Raw genomic sequence first — 13489 nt, 5'->3', positions numbered from 1 at the left:
ACATATTTGATACCTCTGGATATTGTGTGACATGAGAAGGCACCACAAATACAAGTCTCATGGAAGGATGCAGGAATTTCAATGGAAATAATTAAACCTGGCAACCAGCCATGACTGGACAAATAACAGGCTGATGTAACAGCAACAAATTGCATTTATACAGTGGCTTCAAGGTGGTTAAAGGTCCAAAGGTGCTTTAGCGAAATATTAGCAAGCAGAATTTGACACCAAGCTACATAAGAAGCTATTAGGAAAGATGATCAAATGCTTGTTGTTTTTAAAGATTGCCTGAAAGGAGGAAAGAGAGGTAGAGAGGCAGAGTGTTCAGGGAGGTCATTCCAATGCTTAGATCCTCAGCAGCTAGAGGTGCAGCCACCATTGGTGAAATAGCCAAAATCAGGTACATGCAAAAGGCCAGATTTGGAGATATCTTGGAAGATTGTAGGGACAGTGGAAGTACTCAGATAGGGAGGGATGAGGCCATGGAATGATTTGAAAACAAGGATGATAATTTTAAAAGTGAGGTGGCGTTGCACAACTGGGAGTCAACATAGATCATTGAGAACATGGGCAATAGGTGAACAATGCAGCAAGCTGGGAGAATCGCCTCCTTTCCCTTCATCTCCGTCTTAAATGGGCAACTCCTGATTTTAAAATAGCCCCTAGATTCTCCCTCAGGAAGAAACATTCTTTCCGCATCTATCCTGTCAAGACCTCTCATAATCTTCTTTGTTTCAATCAAGTTGGCTTACTCTTCTTTACATATCTTTGCATATTATCCCACCCAATAACCCATGCAAAAATCTATGTTCCTCTGACTCTGCAACCCCTCCACTATTGGCCATTGGTCTCTATACACCTGGGTACTGCACTAGGAATTCCCTCCCTAAACCCTCCACATTACTTTCCTCCTTTAAACCCACCTTCTCAATCAGGCCTTACACAATATTACATGGAATATACACACAGAAATAGACCAAGACCATTCAGCCCAACTAGTCTCTGCTGGTGCTCATTCTCAATGCAATTCTTGATGGGCGGGGTGAACTGGTAAAATTCCGACCATCAAGTTTCCTTTTGAAAGCATCTAAACTACTTACCTCAACTACTCCCTATGTCACCGTGTTCCTCATTCTATGTACTGAGCAAAGACTTTTCTTATCTTACTATTGGATTTAGTATTCAATCTCCTCCTATGGATTGGCATCCTTTATTTTGTGATTATACCTTTGTGAAACACCTTGAGCCTTTTTGCATGTTAAAGACATTTATTAAATGCCACAAATCTTTACATACAAAATATTTGCTTGTTGGGTGGCACGGTGGCACAGTGGTTACATGCTGCTTCACAGTGCCCGGGATCCAGGTTCAAATCTGGCCTTGGGTGGCTGTGTGGAATTTGCATATTCTCCTTGTGTCTGTGTGGGTTTTCTCCGGGTGCTCTAGTTTCCTCCCACAGTCCAAAGATATTCAGGTTAGGTGGATTGGCCATGCTAAATTGCCCCTCAGTGTGAGGGGGATTAGTAGGGTAAATTCATGGGTTACGGGGACAGGGCCTGGATGGGATTGTTGTCGTTACAGGCTTGATGGGCCAAATGGCCTCCTTCTGCACTGTAGGGATTCTATGATTCTACGATAGTTATGCAACCAGTAAGTTTTGTGTGGGAGCAATATTTATCATATGGAGCTCAAATCATAATTTTAACCCTCCATAAGCACATCACAAAATAAACCACAATTTGAACTGATCATTTGAAGCATCCTACACACACAGTTCAGACATTTTTCTCAACAGCAAGCTGAATTTTCTGGATTCAGATAGTTGGTTTCTATGAAATTGTGTGCATTTCCTTGCAAAATGGCAATTTGTGTTTTGCAATAACTGATATGCTTCAATTATTTAAAATATATTTACACAAACAAAACAACTCAATGTTCAAACAGCCATTTTGTAGTGTTTTGAGAAATTATACACAAAATTCCATAATTTGAATGCCTTGTGGGAAAATGCTTGTTTAAAGTTAAGTCAGCTGTTAATAGTATTCTACACCTCAAGAGTTCCAATTAGTCAGAAGCCTCTGAATGGCTGCCACCCAATGTTCATGAATTAGCATTTAAATCCACACTGTTCAATCATTATCCTCGAAACTTTCAGGAAGGCAATTCATTCCTTTAAAATATGTGTGCTGGGCTAATACAAAATCAGATGTACATAATTTATTTTTGGTAAATAAGTTGAATTTTCTGTTTATTCATAATCAATGAATAGAAATCCTCGCTCAATATTCTTCAAGAAAGGTCCCATTCCATTAGCTTCCCGATCCATCAGCTCAAAGGGAACATTCAGTCCAAAGATGTGCAGGTTTGGTTCATTGGCCATGCTAAATTGACCCTAGTGTCAGGGGGATTAGCAGGGTAAATGTGTGGGGTTGCTGGAATAGGGCCGAGGTGGAATTATGGTCGGTACAGACGTGATGGGCCGAATGGCATCCTTCTGTACTGTCGGGATTCTATGACAATTATATGATTCTCTCTAAGATGCCCTGACGTGCTCTTCCATCACTCTAACTTCTCACTGTCTTTTTATGGTCCGGTTCTCTCTTTCCCAACTACATTTTCGCTGAGACAGTAACTTGTATGCATATCCGCTATTCTACTTCACTATATCCCTACTCTCAGTGGAGAGTACACTACATCGAGAGAGGAAACATAAATTACCTGATGTTTTATCGTGGGTGAGTTTAGAGGCCAATGATTCCCTTCTGCATCCCATTAGATTACAAATGATTTCCCTTCATTTTAAGATGTTTAAAAGTTTCACTGAGCTGTTTTATGCATCTTTTATAGTTGACTGACTAAGATTGTGGCATAAGGGTCTGCTACACACTGAAATGCAGAGTGAGAAGACAGGAGCTAAATAAGAAAATAAACAGTTGAAAGAACAGCAAATGGTCCTTCAAGATCCAATTCAAAAACAGTACATAACCCTTCAGCAACATGAAGGATTAAAGATAACCTTAAACAGCCGAATGGTGGAACAGCAAAACAAACTCAATGAGAATCTGTTCAAGTATAAGAAAACTTAAGATAAAGAACAGAGCTTCACAAACAAAAGGAAAACCTGGAGAAGGACATTCACGTACTGCACTGATCCCTCAGGTCAGAGTTTGATCCTCTGGAAAATTATGAAGTGAAACAATATGAATTTAATGCCACTCTGAAAGAAATGATGAACTGGTTGGTAGAGAAGACTCACAAATGTCTTTATTCTGGGACGATACCAAGAGGTACAAGGAAGAGACTGCAGCTCCAAAGGAAACAGTTGCACATTTGAAAGGAACCTTGGAAAAACATGACATTCCCAAAGAGATATACGAAGAAATGGAAATCAAGAACATGGAATAGCAGGCAAAGGTAGAAGTTCTCCTAAGAGAGTGTGAGGTGCTTCAAAAACAATTGGCAGAAATACAATTACAGAACATGAGCTTAAAGGATGGCACATAAGAACATAAGAACTAGGAGCAGGAGTAGGCCACCTGGCCCCTTGAGCCTGCTCCGCCATTCAATAAGATCATGGCTGATCTTTTCCTGGACTCAGCTCCACTTACTCGCCCGCTCATCATAACCCTTAATTCCTTTACTGTTCAAAAATTTACCTATCCTTGCCTTAAAAACATTCAATGAGGTAGCCTCAACTGCTTCACAATCCTTTGTGTGAAGACGATCCTCCTCAACTCAGTCCTAAATCTGCTTCCCCTTATTTTGAGGCTATGCCCCCTAGTTCTAGTTTCACCCGCCAGTGGAAACAACTTCCCTGCTTCTATCTTATCTATTCCCTTCATAATCTTATATGTTTCTATAAGATCTCCCCTCATTCTTCTGAATTCCAATGAATATAGTCCCAGTCTACTCAGTCTCTCCTCATAAGCCAACTCTCTCAACTCCGGAATCAACCTAGTGAATCTCCTCAGTACCCCCTCCAGTGATAGTACATCCTTTCTCAAATAAGGAGACCAAAACTGCACATAGTACTCTTGGTGTGGCCTCACCAGCACCTTATACAGCTGCAACATAACCTCGCTGCTTTTAAATTCCATCCTTCTAGCAATGAAGGACAAAATTCCATTTGCCTTCTCAATTACCTGCTGCACCTGCAAACCAACCTTTTGTGATTCATGCACAAGGGACACCTAGGTCCCTCTGCACAGCAGCATGCTGCAATTTTTTACCATTTAAATAATAGTCCATTTTGCTGTTATTCCTACCAAAATGGATGACCTCGCATTTACCAACATTGTACTCCATCTGCCAGACCCTTGCCCACTCACTTAGACTACCTATGTCCCTCGGCACGGAGTAATCATACTCTTCTACAGAAAAACTGATCAGTGTAGAAGACCAACTTTCATGTATGAAAGAGGAGTTTCATACGGAAAAATGAGAATTGATGAGAGAATTGGCATGTCATTCAGAGGAAGTCGAACACTTGAAAGAGGACTTGAAATGCTTATATGATGAATTTGTACAAACAAATTCTACAATGATCGATCTTCAATTAAAACTTAAGCATTGTGGGAAATGTCTGGAATAGGAGAAGGAATTGCTGAGGAATCAGTACACTTGCTTGAATGCAGAATTAATGACCAAGACTGATGAAATTGTTGAACTCCAATCTAACCTGAACAAGATGATGGACGAGATCGGTGGAAGTGCAAATCCAGACTTTGAAAGCAGAAAAGGAGAATTCTAAAAAATATATTGAGGATCTCACGAAAGAACTGAATTTTGATTTGATTTTTTTATTTGATTTATTATTGTCACATGTATTAGTATACAATGAAAAGAATTATTTCTTGCATGCTATACAGACAAAGCATACCATTCATAGAGAAGGAAAGGCGAGAGTGCAGAATTTAGCATAAAAGCAAATTACTGCGGATGCTGGAATCTGCATTCCTGGAAGAGAAGTGGTAGTGAGTTAAACACTGGATAAAAGTAAATTACTGTGAATGCTGGAATCTTTGACAAAGGATCATCTGGACTTGAGACGTCAGCTCTTTTCTCTCCTTACTGATGCTGCCAGGCCTGCTGAGATTTTCCAGCATTTTCTCTTATGAGTGCAGAATGTAGTGTTACAATCATAGCTAGGGTGTAGAGAAAAGATCAACTTAGTGCAGGTAGGTCCATTCAAAAGTCTGATGGCAGCAGGGTAGAAGCTGCTCTTGAGTCGGTTGGTACATGACCTCAGACTTTTGTATCTTTTTCCCAAAACTGCAGCCAATGACCAGGCAAGGAATTGAACAGAAATGGATGCCCTGATGAAGTGGTCAAGTTTACACAAGAGTTCCACAGGGACAAAGACAATTCAACTTACCAAAATAATTGCCAAGCAGAGTTGTCCATTCTCATTACTAGAATCTCTCAGTGGTCAGACCAGGCAACCACCCAAGAGGTAACCATAAGACCTCCAGTGGAAGATGTAAAATAGAATGATCAACAGTTGGAGGAGCCTCTCCCTCTGGCCCTGATGATAGTACAGCAGGTCAAGATTGCAACCACTGTGCATAAACTGCAACTTTCAGCCAACATGCCAAGGCCACGAGAGATGCTGGAACCGGATAGCAGCCTTCCATTGCCGACAACGAAAAACAGCAGTGAGCATACCGCTAAATCTTATTCTCTTCACAGAAATGATCTTCCTCAGCCACAGAGAAACTCGAAATGACCCACACAATGGGAGAAGAGAAAGAAGTGATAAGGAGACGAGCAGAATGTTTGTCCACCTCACAAGGACAAGTTAAGAGTAGCAGCAACCATCAATCAATGCAACAACCGAACCAACCAAGTGCGGTTCAACACCAAGAAATGGAAGGAAACTTGAAGGGGGGAGATGGGGTAGTTACTATGTAGTAATAGTGATAATGTAGTAATAAAAATGTAAATGTATGGGAGTGATAACAATGTAATAATACATGAAGTAAACTAGCATAACTCCAAATATATTGGATAAAGCCTGACACAGACAGGGATAATGTAGGACTGAGTACAATTTGACCTACACAGTGATATAAGAAGGCACATGACCTAGTCCCAGGGTCAGTGTGGTGTTAAGCAGAGACATACATAGACCTAAGCATAAAGTTTAAAGTTTATTTATTAGTCACCAGTAGGCTTACATTAACACTGCAATGAAGTTACTGTGAAAATCCCCTAGTTGCCACACTCCAGTGCCTGTTTGGGTACAGTGAGGGAGAATTTAGCATGGCCAATGCACCTAACCAGCACGTCTCTTAGGCTGTGGGAGGAAACCGGAGCACTTGGTGTAAACCCACACAGACATGGGGAGAACGTGTAGAATCCGAACAGACAATGACCCAATCCAGGAATTGAACCCGGGTCTCTGGTGCTGTGAGGCAGCAGTGCTAACCACTGTGACACGTGCTGCCCTCCATGGAGATAGCTCCAAGCTTGAACCCTTTACTGTACATGTGTAAATATTTCTAGACTTACAGTTAACCTACAAAAGACTACAAAGACGTCTTTAAGACAGAGCAGTTTGTAACAAACAACACACAACAGAGATGGTCTTTGTAATCCTCTAGCAGTTTTTTTGTTTTTTTGGGGTTTCTAAAATCTCTTTTGTTTAGTGCTAAAAAGGACTTGCTCACATTCCATCACAGTTAAAGTTGACTCCATATTTTCCACTTATCAGATGCTTAAAGAACTACTGTGTATTTCAAGTGATTTTCATTTGATATTTTAGGATGAACTACAGGTGGAAAATACATTCCAGGGCCTGAACAAGCAAGGTTATTAGAAGAATCCTTCATTGGTCATTATGATCTTTAGACTCAATTACCACGCACGCACTTTGAACATTTGAAATGTGCTGTCAGACTGTATTCAAGGTCTTACATTGCATAGGGCTGTCTGCGGTTGATTGTTCTGCAAGTATCCATATGGTTTCATAGTGCCTCTTGTATCTTTTACAATATGAGTTACTTGAGTCTCTCAATAAGCGTCTTTTTTATGTTGGTATGTTTTTGCAGGTGCCCGTTTAAAAGGCTTTTATTGAGTGTGCACTTTTAATAACTTCACCCCATCTACCCAACTTCATTAGTACAGGAAAGATGGACTCACATTTCAAATATATCTACTGAATACATAGATCAATAAAATCATATGGATGCAGAGTTGCTTTCTAACTTTCTAACGCACCACTACTTGCAAAATCCTATCCCGTGCACTCATGCCCCTTCCAGCTGTCTGCTGTGTCAGGCTAAGCTTATGGGTCTAGGCAATGTACCAAAGCTAGAATCTATCCCAAATGAACTCGATGCAATAGGCTGAGCTCTCGATGGAGGAGGCTTCTCGCCCAAATTCCTTAAATATATCCCAAGGGAAGACTCAACTAAAGGAATAAATATTACTTTGATCAACTTGAAAGAATCAGTCTGTATAGGTTCTTAAACGAAACAAGCCATTTCAGAATGCAGAAGCATTTTTTGGGGGGGGACATGAATAGATGATGTGCGATTGGGGGGTTGTGTGGCACGATGGAAAAAAACAAAAGGGAGGAGTGCCACAAACATGTTCAACATGGGGACACATGTAAATATGGACACTTATATTCCAGATGTGTCAATCAGTTAGTTTCCTGACAAAATTATTCATCATTGGCTCATGTAACAGCATTCTAAAAACAAACTGCGCCGAGAATGTGCTTGCTATGCAAGTGAATATGTCTTAATTTGTATCTTAACACAGGCTGTGACCAACAGTTTAGGACGAGATTAAAGTGAGCAGCCACTACTAGCCAGAAAGTGTATTTTACTTAATCGGTAAAACTGTTCTAGTCAAAGTGGATTAAAGTACACTTAAGCAGAACTGCACATGCAAGATTGTCAGGTAACAGGTAGCATGCACATTCAAAAGAAATGACCACTGTGCACATAGCATACAGCAATACCCACCTGCTGTTGTCGACTCCTCTCCATCTGCAGCTGTTGGCATTAAATATAGAGTCAGTAAATGGACAGAAATGATCAAAACACAGTACAGCTGTCAGCTAACATACTCATGCATGGATATTTGCAACATTTAATCATCTGTGGCTGCTTCCAATCTAAAAAACATTCAAACACCATTGCAAATATTTAAAGTTAGCCAGATTAATGCAAGTTCAATGTTAACAGAAGCACACACCAATCTGACATTTAAACTCCAGTCAACATTTTTAACATGTTAAATAACCGATACCACTATTACAGCACGCTTGCAAGCTGTTTCTAAAATCAAGGGTGTTTTCCCTGCAGTTTATTAGCATTTCATTTCAAATGGCTCTAACCTGCAGCTGCAGATATTGGGATAGAAGATTTGTTTTAGGAAAATGTGAACTTGTCCATTTTGTCAGAAAGAATTGAAAACCAGCACATCATTTAAATGGAGAGATATTGCAGAGCTCCGAGATATAGAGGGATCTGGGTACCCTGGTACATGAATCCCAAAAAGTTAGTGCGCAGATACATAAGAGATTAGGAAAGCAAATAGGATGTTGCTGTTTCTTGCAAGGGGAATGGAACATAAATGTAGGAGTGTTTGGCTAAAATTGTAGAGGGCAAAACCACACCTGGAATATTGTGTACAGATTGGGTCTCCTTATTTAAAGAAGGATATAAATGAGCTAGAAACAGTTCAGAGAAGCATTACTTGGCTGATACTAGGGATGGGGGAGGGGTAGGGGTGGCGTTATCTTATGAGGGAAGGTTGGACAGGCTGGGCCAGTATCTATTAAACATTTGAAAGATGAGAGGTGATCTTACTGAAACATGTAAGAAATCTCACAACACCAGGTTAAAGTCCAACAGGTTTATTTGGTAGCACGAGCTTTCGGAGCGCTGCTCCTTCATCAGGTGAGTGGAGAGTTGGGTTCTCAAACAGGGCATATATGGACAAAGACTCAATTGCCTTGTCTATATATGCCCTGTTTGTGAACCCAACTCTCCACTTACCTGATGAAGGAACAGCACTCCGAAAGCTCGTGCTACCAAATAAACCTGTTGGACTTCAACCTGGTGTTGTGAGACTTCTTACTGTGCCACCCCAGTCCAACACCGGCATCTCCACATCATGAAACATTGTAAGATCCTAGGTTAGGTTGATTGGCCATGCAAAATTTACCCTAGTGTCAGGGGGGTTAGCAGGATAAATATGTGGGGTTATGGGAATAGGGCCTGGGTGGGATTGTGGTCAGGGCAAACTCGATGGGCTGAATGGCACTGTACTGTAGGGATTCTATGATTCTATGATTTTATCCTGAGCAGATCTGACAGGGTGGGTGCTGAAAGGATGTTTCCCCATGTGGAGAACAGAACTCGGGAACACATTTAAAAACAAGTGATCTCCCATTCAAGATAGAGATAGAACATAGAACATAGAACATTACAGCGCAGAACAGGCCCTTCGGCCCACGATGTTGCACCGACCAGTTAAAAAAAAACAAAACTGTGACCCTCCAACCTAAACCAATTTCTTTTCGTCCATGAACCTATCTACGGATCTCTTAAACGCCCCCAAACTAGGCGCATTTACTACTGATGCTGGCAGGGCATTCCAATCCCTCACCACCCTCTGGGTAAAGAACCTACCCCTGACATCGGTTCTATAACTACCCCCCCTCAATTTAAAGCCATGCCCCCTCGTGCTGGATTTCTCCATCAGAGGAAAAAGGCTATCACTATCCACCCTATCTAAACCTCTAATCATCTTATATGTTTCAATAAGATCCCCTCTTAGCCGCCGCCTTTCCAGCGAAAACAATCCCAAATCCCTCAGCCTCTCCTCATAGGATCTCCCCTCCATACCAGGCAACATCCTGGTAAACCTCCTCTGCACCCTCTCCAAAGCCTCCACATCCTTCCTGTAATGTGGGGACCAGAACTGCACACAGTACTCCAAGTGCGGCCGCACCAGAGTTGTGTACAGTTGCAACATAACGCTACGACTCCTAAATTCAATCCCCCTACCAATAAACGCCAAGACACCATATGCCTTCTTAACAACCTTATCTACTTGATTCCCAACTTTCAGGGATCTATGCACACATACACCTAGATCCCTCTGCTCCTCCACACTATTCAAAGTCCTCCCGTTAGCCCTATACTCAACACATCTGTTATTCCTACCAAAGTGAATTACCTCACACTTCTCCGCATTAAACTCCATCCGCCACCTCTCGGCCCAACTTTGCAACCTGTCTAAGTCTTCCTGCAAACTACGACACCCTTCCTCACTGTCTACCACACCACCGACTTTGGTGTCATCAGCAAATTTGCTAATCCACCCAACTATACCCTCATCCAGATCATTAATAAATATTACAAACAGCAGTGGCCCCAAAACAGATCCCTGAGGTACACCACTTGTAACCGCACTCCATGATGAATATTTACTATCAACCACCACCCTCTGTTTCCTATCCGCTAGCCAATTCCTGATCCAATTTCCTAGATCACCCCCAATCCCATACATCTGCATTTTCTGCAGAAGCCTACCATGGTGAACCTTATCAAACGCCTTACTAAAATCCATATATACCACGTCCACTGCCTTTCCCCCATCCACCTCCTTGGTCACTTTCTCAAAAAACTCAATAAGGTTAGTAAGGCACGACCTACCTGCCACAAAACCATGGGGAGAAATGTTTCCTCTCAGGGGGCTGCGAGTCTTAAGCACTGTCTTCCCCATTGGGTGGTGAAGCCAAGGTTGAATATTTTTAAGGCAGAGCTAGATAGATTCTTGACTAACAAGGGAACCAAAGGTTATCAGGGTTAAGCAGAATGTGGACTTGAGGCCACAATCAGATCAGCCGTGATCTTGTTGAATGACAGAGTGGGTTCAAGGGCCTGAATAGCCTACTCCTGCTCCTAGTTCGTATGTTTGTATGTTCATATGTAAACAGGGTTTAACATTGGATGGGGTTGTGGCAGAAATGGTGGGAAAATGTGATGATAATGTCTACCGCCATTACTATGCGAGCTGTCATCGTCTGCCCCAAGGAAGAGGGGCCCATTCTGTCACTTCCAGTCCAGTTATCTTTGCTCCGCATAATATCTGATGAAAAGTGGTGGCAGGATCAGTAAGGCACCAAGCCATTTCCTGATAGAGGCACGGGGCTGATTAAAGGCTTCCTCTTTCTCTTTAATTAGCATATACAGATGTTGTAGGCCATACTCTTAAGTGAGGGCGACGAAGATTTGGCTGAAATTGTGCATCAATGTGCACAGTGCACTGGGAGACCCCTTCCCTCCCCGCCACGGACATTGGGAGCCCCCCCAGACTTCATCAGCGATATATTTCCTCACCCCCTCCCTGAAACGGATCACCGGCATCGGGTCCTCCCAATGGGTCCCCCTTCATGACCTCTGACATGACCCCCCCATCATAACCCCCGACATAGTCTCCTTAATGCTCCATCCCTGCAACTCCCCCTGAACTGCGCCCCTGCATGACCTCCTTGCATAGCCCCCCCTTAGCCCCCCTCTCTTCACAGCCTGCTCTGTCATAGCCCCTACTCAGGCCCCACCCCCACTCAGGCTCCATCCCTTGGCATTGTCCCTGGCACACTAGCAGTGCCAACCAGCACTGCAGGGTGCCAGATGGGCATTACCCAGCCATGTCCCTGACTACCCGGGGCTTCAACGGTCTTCAAGCCCCCAGTGTGGCCATCCCACCTGATCTCCGCTAGTGGAGACCAATAGTGATTCTTGCCAGTCTTGCGACGTGCCTGAAGTTCGGAAGGTCCCAGAAGCTGGGAGAATCTTGCGTTAAATGGCCTATGCATATTTAAATGCTACTTTAAATATGCTAATTGGCTTTGCACCCTTTCTGAGCACAATCTGGTTTGCACCACTGGAAAGGGACCAGGACGACTGCAAACCATTTGGCTCATGAGGTGAAACTGATTTTTAGGCCTGCAGGCTATTTTTCAGGATCGGCGTGATCTGCAGCAGGCATGGAGAGGTTGGAAAATCCCTCCCAATGTTTCCCTTTATGGGTGAGACTAAAACTAAGGGACACAGTTGAAAAATAAGGGGACAGAGATGAGGAGAATTTCTGTTTCTCACAAGGTAGTGAGTCTGGGAGCTCTCCTCCCGAGAGTGGTAGAGACAGGGTCATTGAATATTTTTAAGGCAGAGGTAGATAGATTCTTGATGAACAAGGGAATCAAAGGGTATTGGGGGTAGGCAAGATAGTGACATTGAGACCACAATCAAATCAGCCAAGATATAATTGAATAGCGGAGTAGGTTTGAGGAGCCACATGGCCTACTACTGCTCCTGGTTTATATGTTTTTATGAATGAGAGTATAGCATAGTCCCACCAAATGGAGTCCATGATCATAGTGACTATGTTACTGGATTAGTAATCCAAAGGCTTGGATTGATTTTTCTACCACAACAATTGGAACATTTGAATTCAATCAATTCAATAGATTCAGAACAAAAAGCTAGGGTCAGTAATGGTAACCATCAAAGTACCAGAATTGTCCTAAAAATCTCTGATTCCTTAATGTCCTTTAGGGAAGGCAATCTGCCATCTTTGTCTGATACAGAGAATATTTGATCTGTAGCAATATAGTCCTCTTCCAGCAGCCCTTGAAACATCCTAGCAAATCACTTAGTTGTACTCAAGATGATGATGGTGAATGGACTGCAATAGTTCAAGAAGGCAGCTTATCACCCTTCTCTCCAGAGCTATTAGGGATAGGAAATATACTGGTAACACCCATATCCCACCAATGAATATTTTTTACAAAAAGAGCTGGCGCAAGTACAACAGGGGGAATTTTCCCGTCCCACCCGCCACAGGAATTGTAGCGGGTGGTGGGCAGACCATGCAAAGGTCCGTTGACCTCTGGTGGGATTTTCTGGTTTTGGGGCGAGCACGGCCGGAAAATCCCACCCAATGGGTTGAGTGGCCTCCTTCTCATAGAATCATAGAATCTACATGCAAAAGGAGGCCATTTGGCCTATCGAGCCTGGGCCAGCAACAATCTCACCCAAGTCCTGTCCTATCCCCGTAACCCCACATATGTATTCTCCTAATCCCTCTGACATTAAGGGGCAATTTATCATGGCCAATCACCTTGGTGGTGAGGGATTGGAATGCCCTGCCAGCATCAGTTGTAAATGCGCCTAGTTTGGGGGCGTTTAAGAGATCCGTAGATAGGTTCATGGACGAAAAGAAATTGGTTTAGGTTGGAGGGTCACAGTTTTTTTTTTAACTGGTCGGTGCAACATCGTGGGCCGAAGGGCCTGTTCTGCGCTGTAATGTTCTATGTTCTATGTTCTATCAATCTAACCCACACAGATTTGAACTGTGGTGTATCATTTGATGATTCCATAATGCGAGAAGAAATTTCTACAACTCTTGGTTATATCCGAGTCATTTCAAATTTGTACATTTTTCTTACATTAAAACAGAAATT

General features: G+C 42.6%; 1 protein-coding gene across 1 annotated transcript in view; it reads right to left on the bottom strand.

The window, feature by feature from the left end:
- The window catches only part of LOC144495324 (EGF-like repeat and discoidin I-like domain-containing protein 3), a 251911-nt gene that overhangs the window by 150833 nt on the left and 87589 nt on the right, over positions 1–13489 (bottom strand). Inside the window, exon 3 of the mRNA XM_078215423.1 lies at positions 7974–8003. Coding sequence (XP_078071549.1) covers positions 7974–8003 — 30 coding nt within the window. The remainder of the gene's footprint in view (positions 1–7973; positions 8004–13489) is intronic.

The sequence above is a fragment of the Mustelus asterias genome, chromosome 6 (genome assembly GCF_964213995.1).
Source record: "Mustelus asterias chromosome 6, sMusAst1.hap1.1, whole genome shotgun sequence".
Lineage (NCBI taxonomy): Eukaryota > Metazoa > Chordata > Chondrichthyes > Carcharhiniformes > Triakidae > Mustelus > Mustelus asterias.
This window is presented reverse-complemented; position numbering and strand designations above follow the sequence as displayed.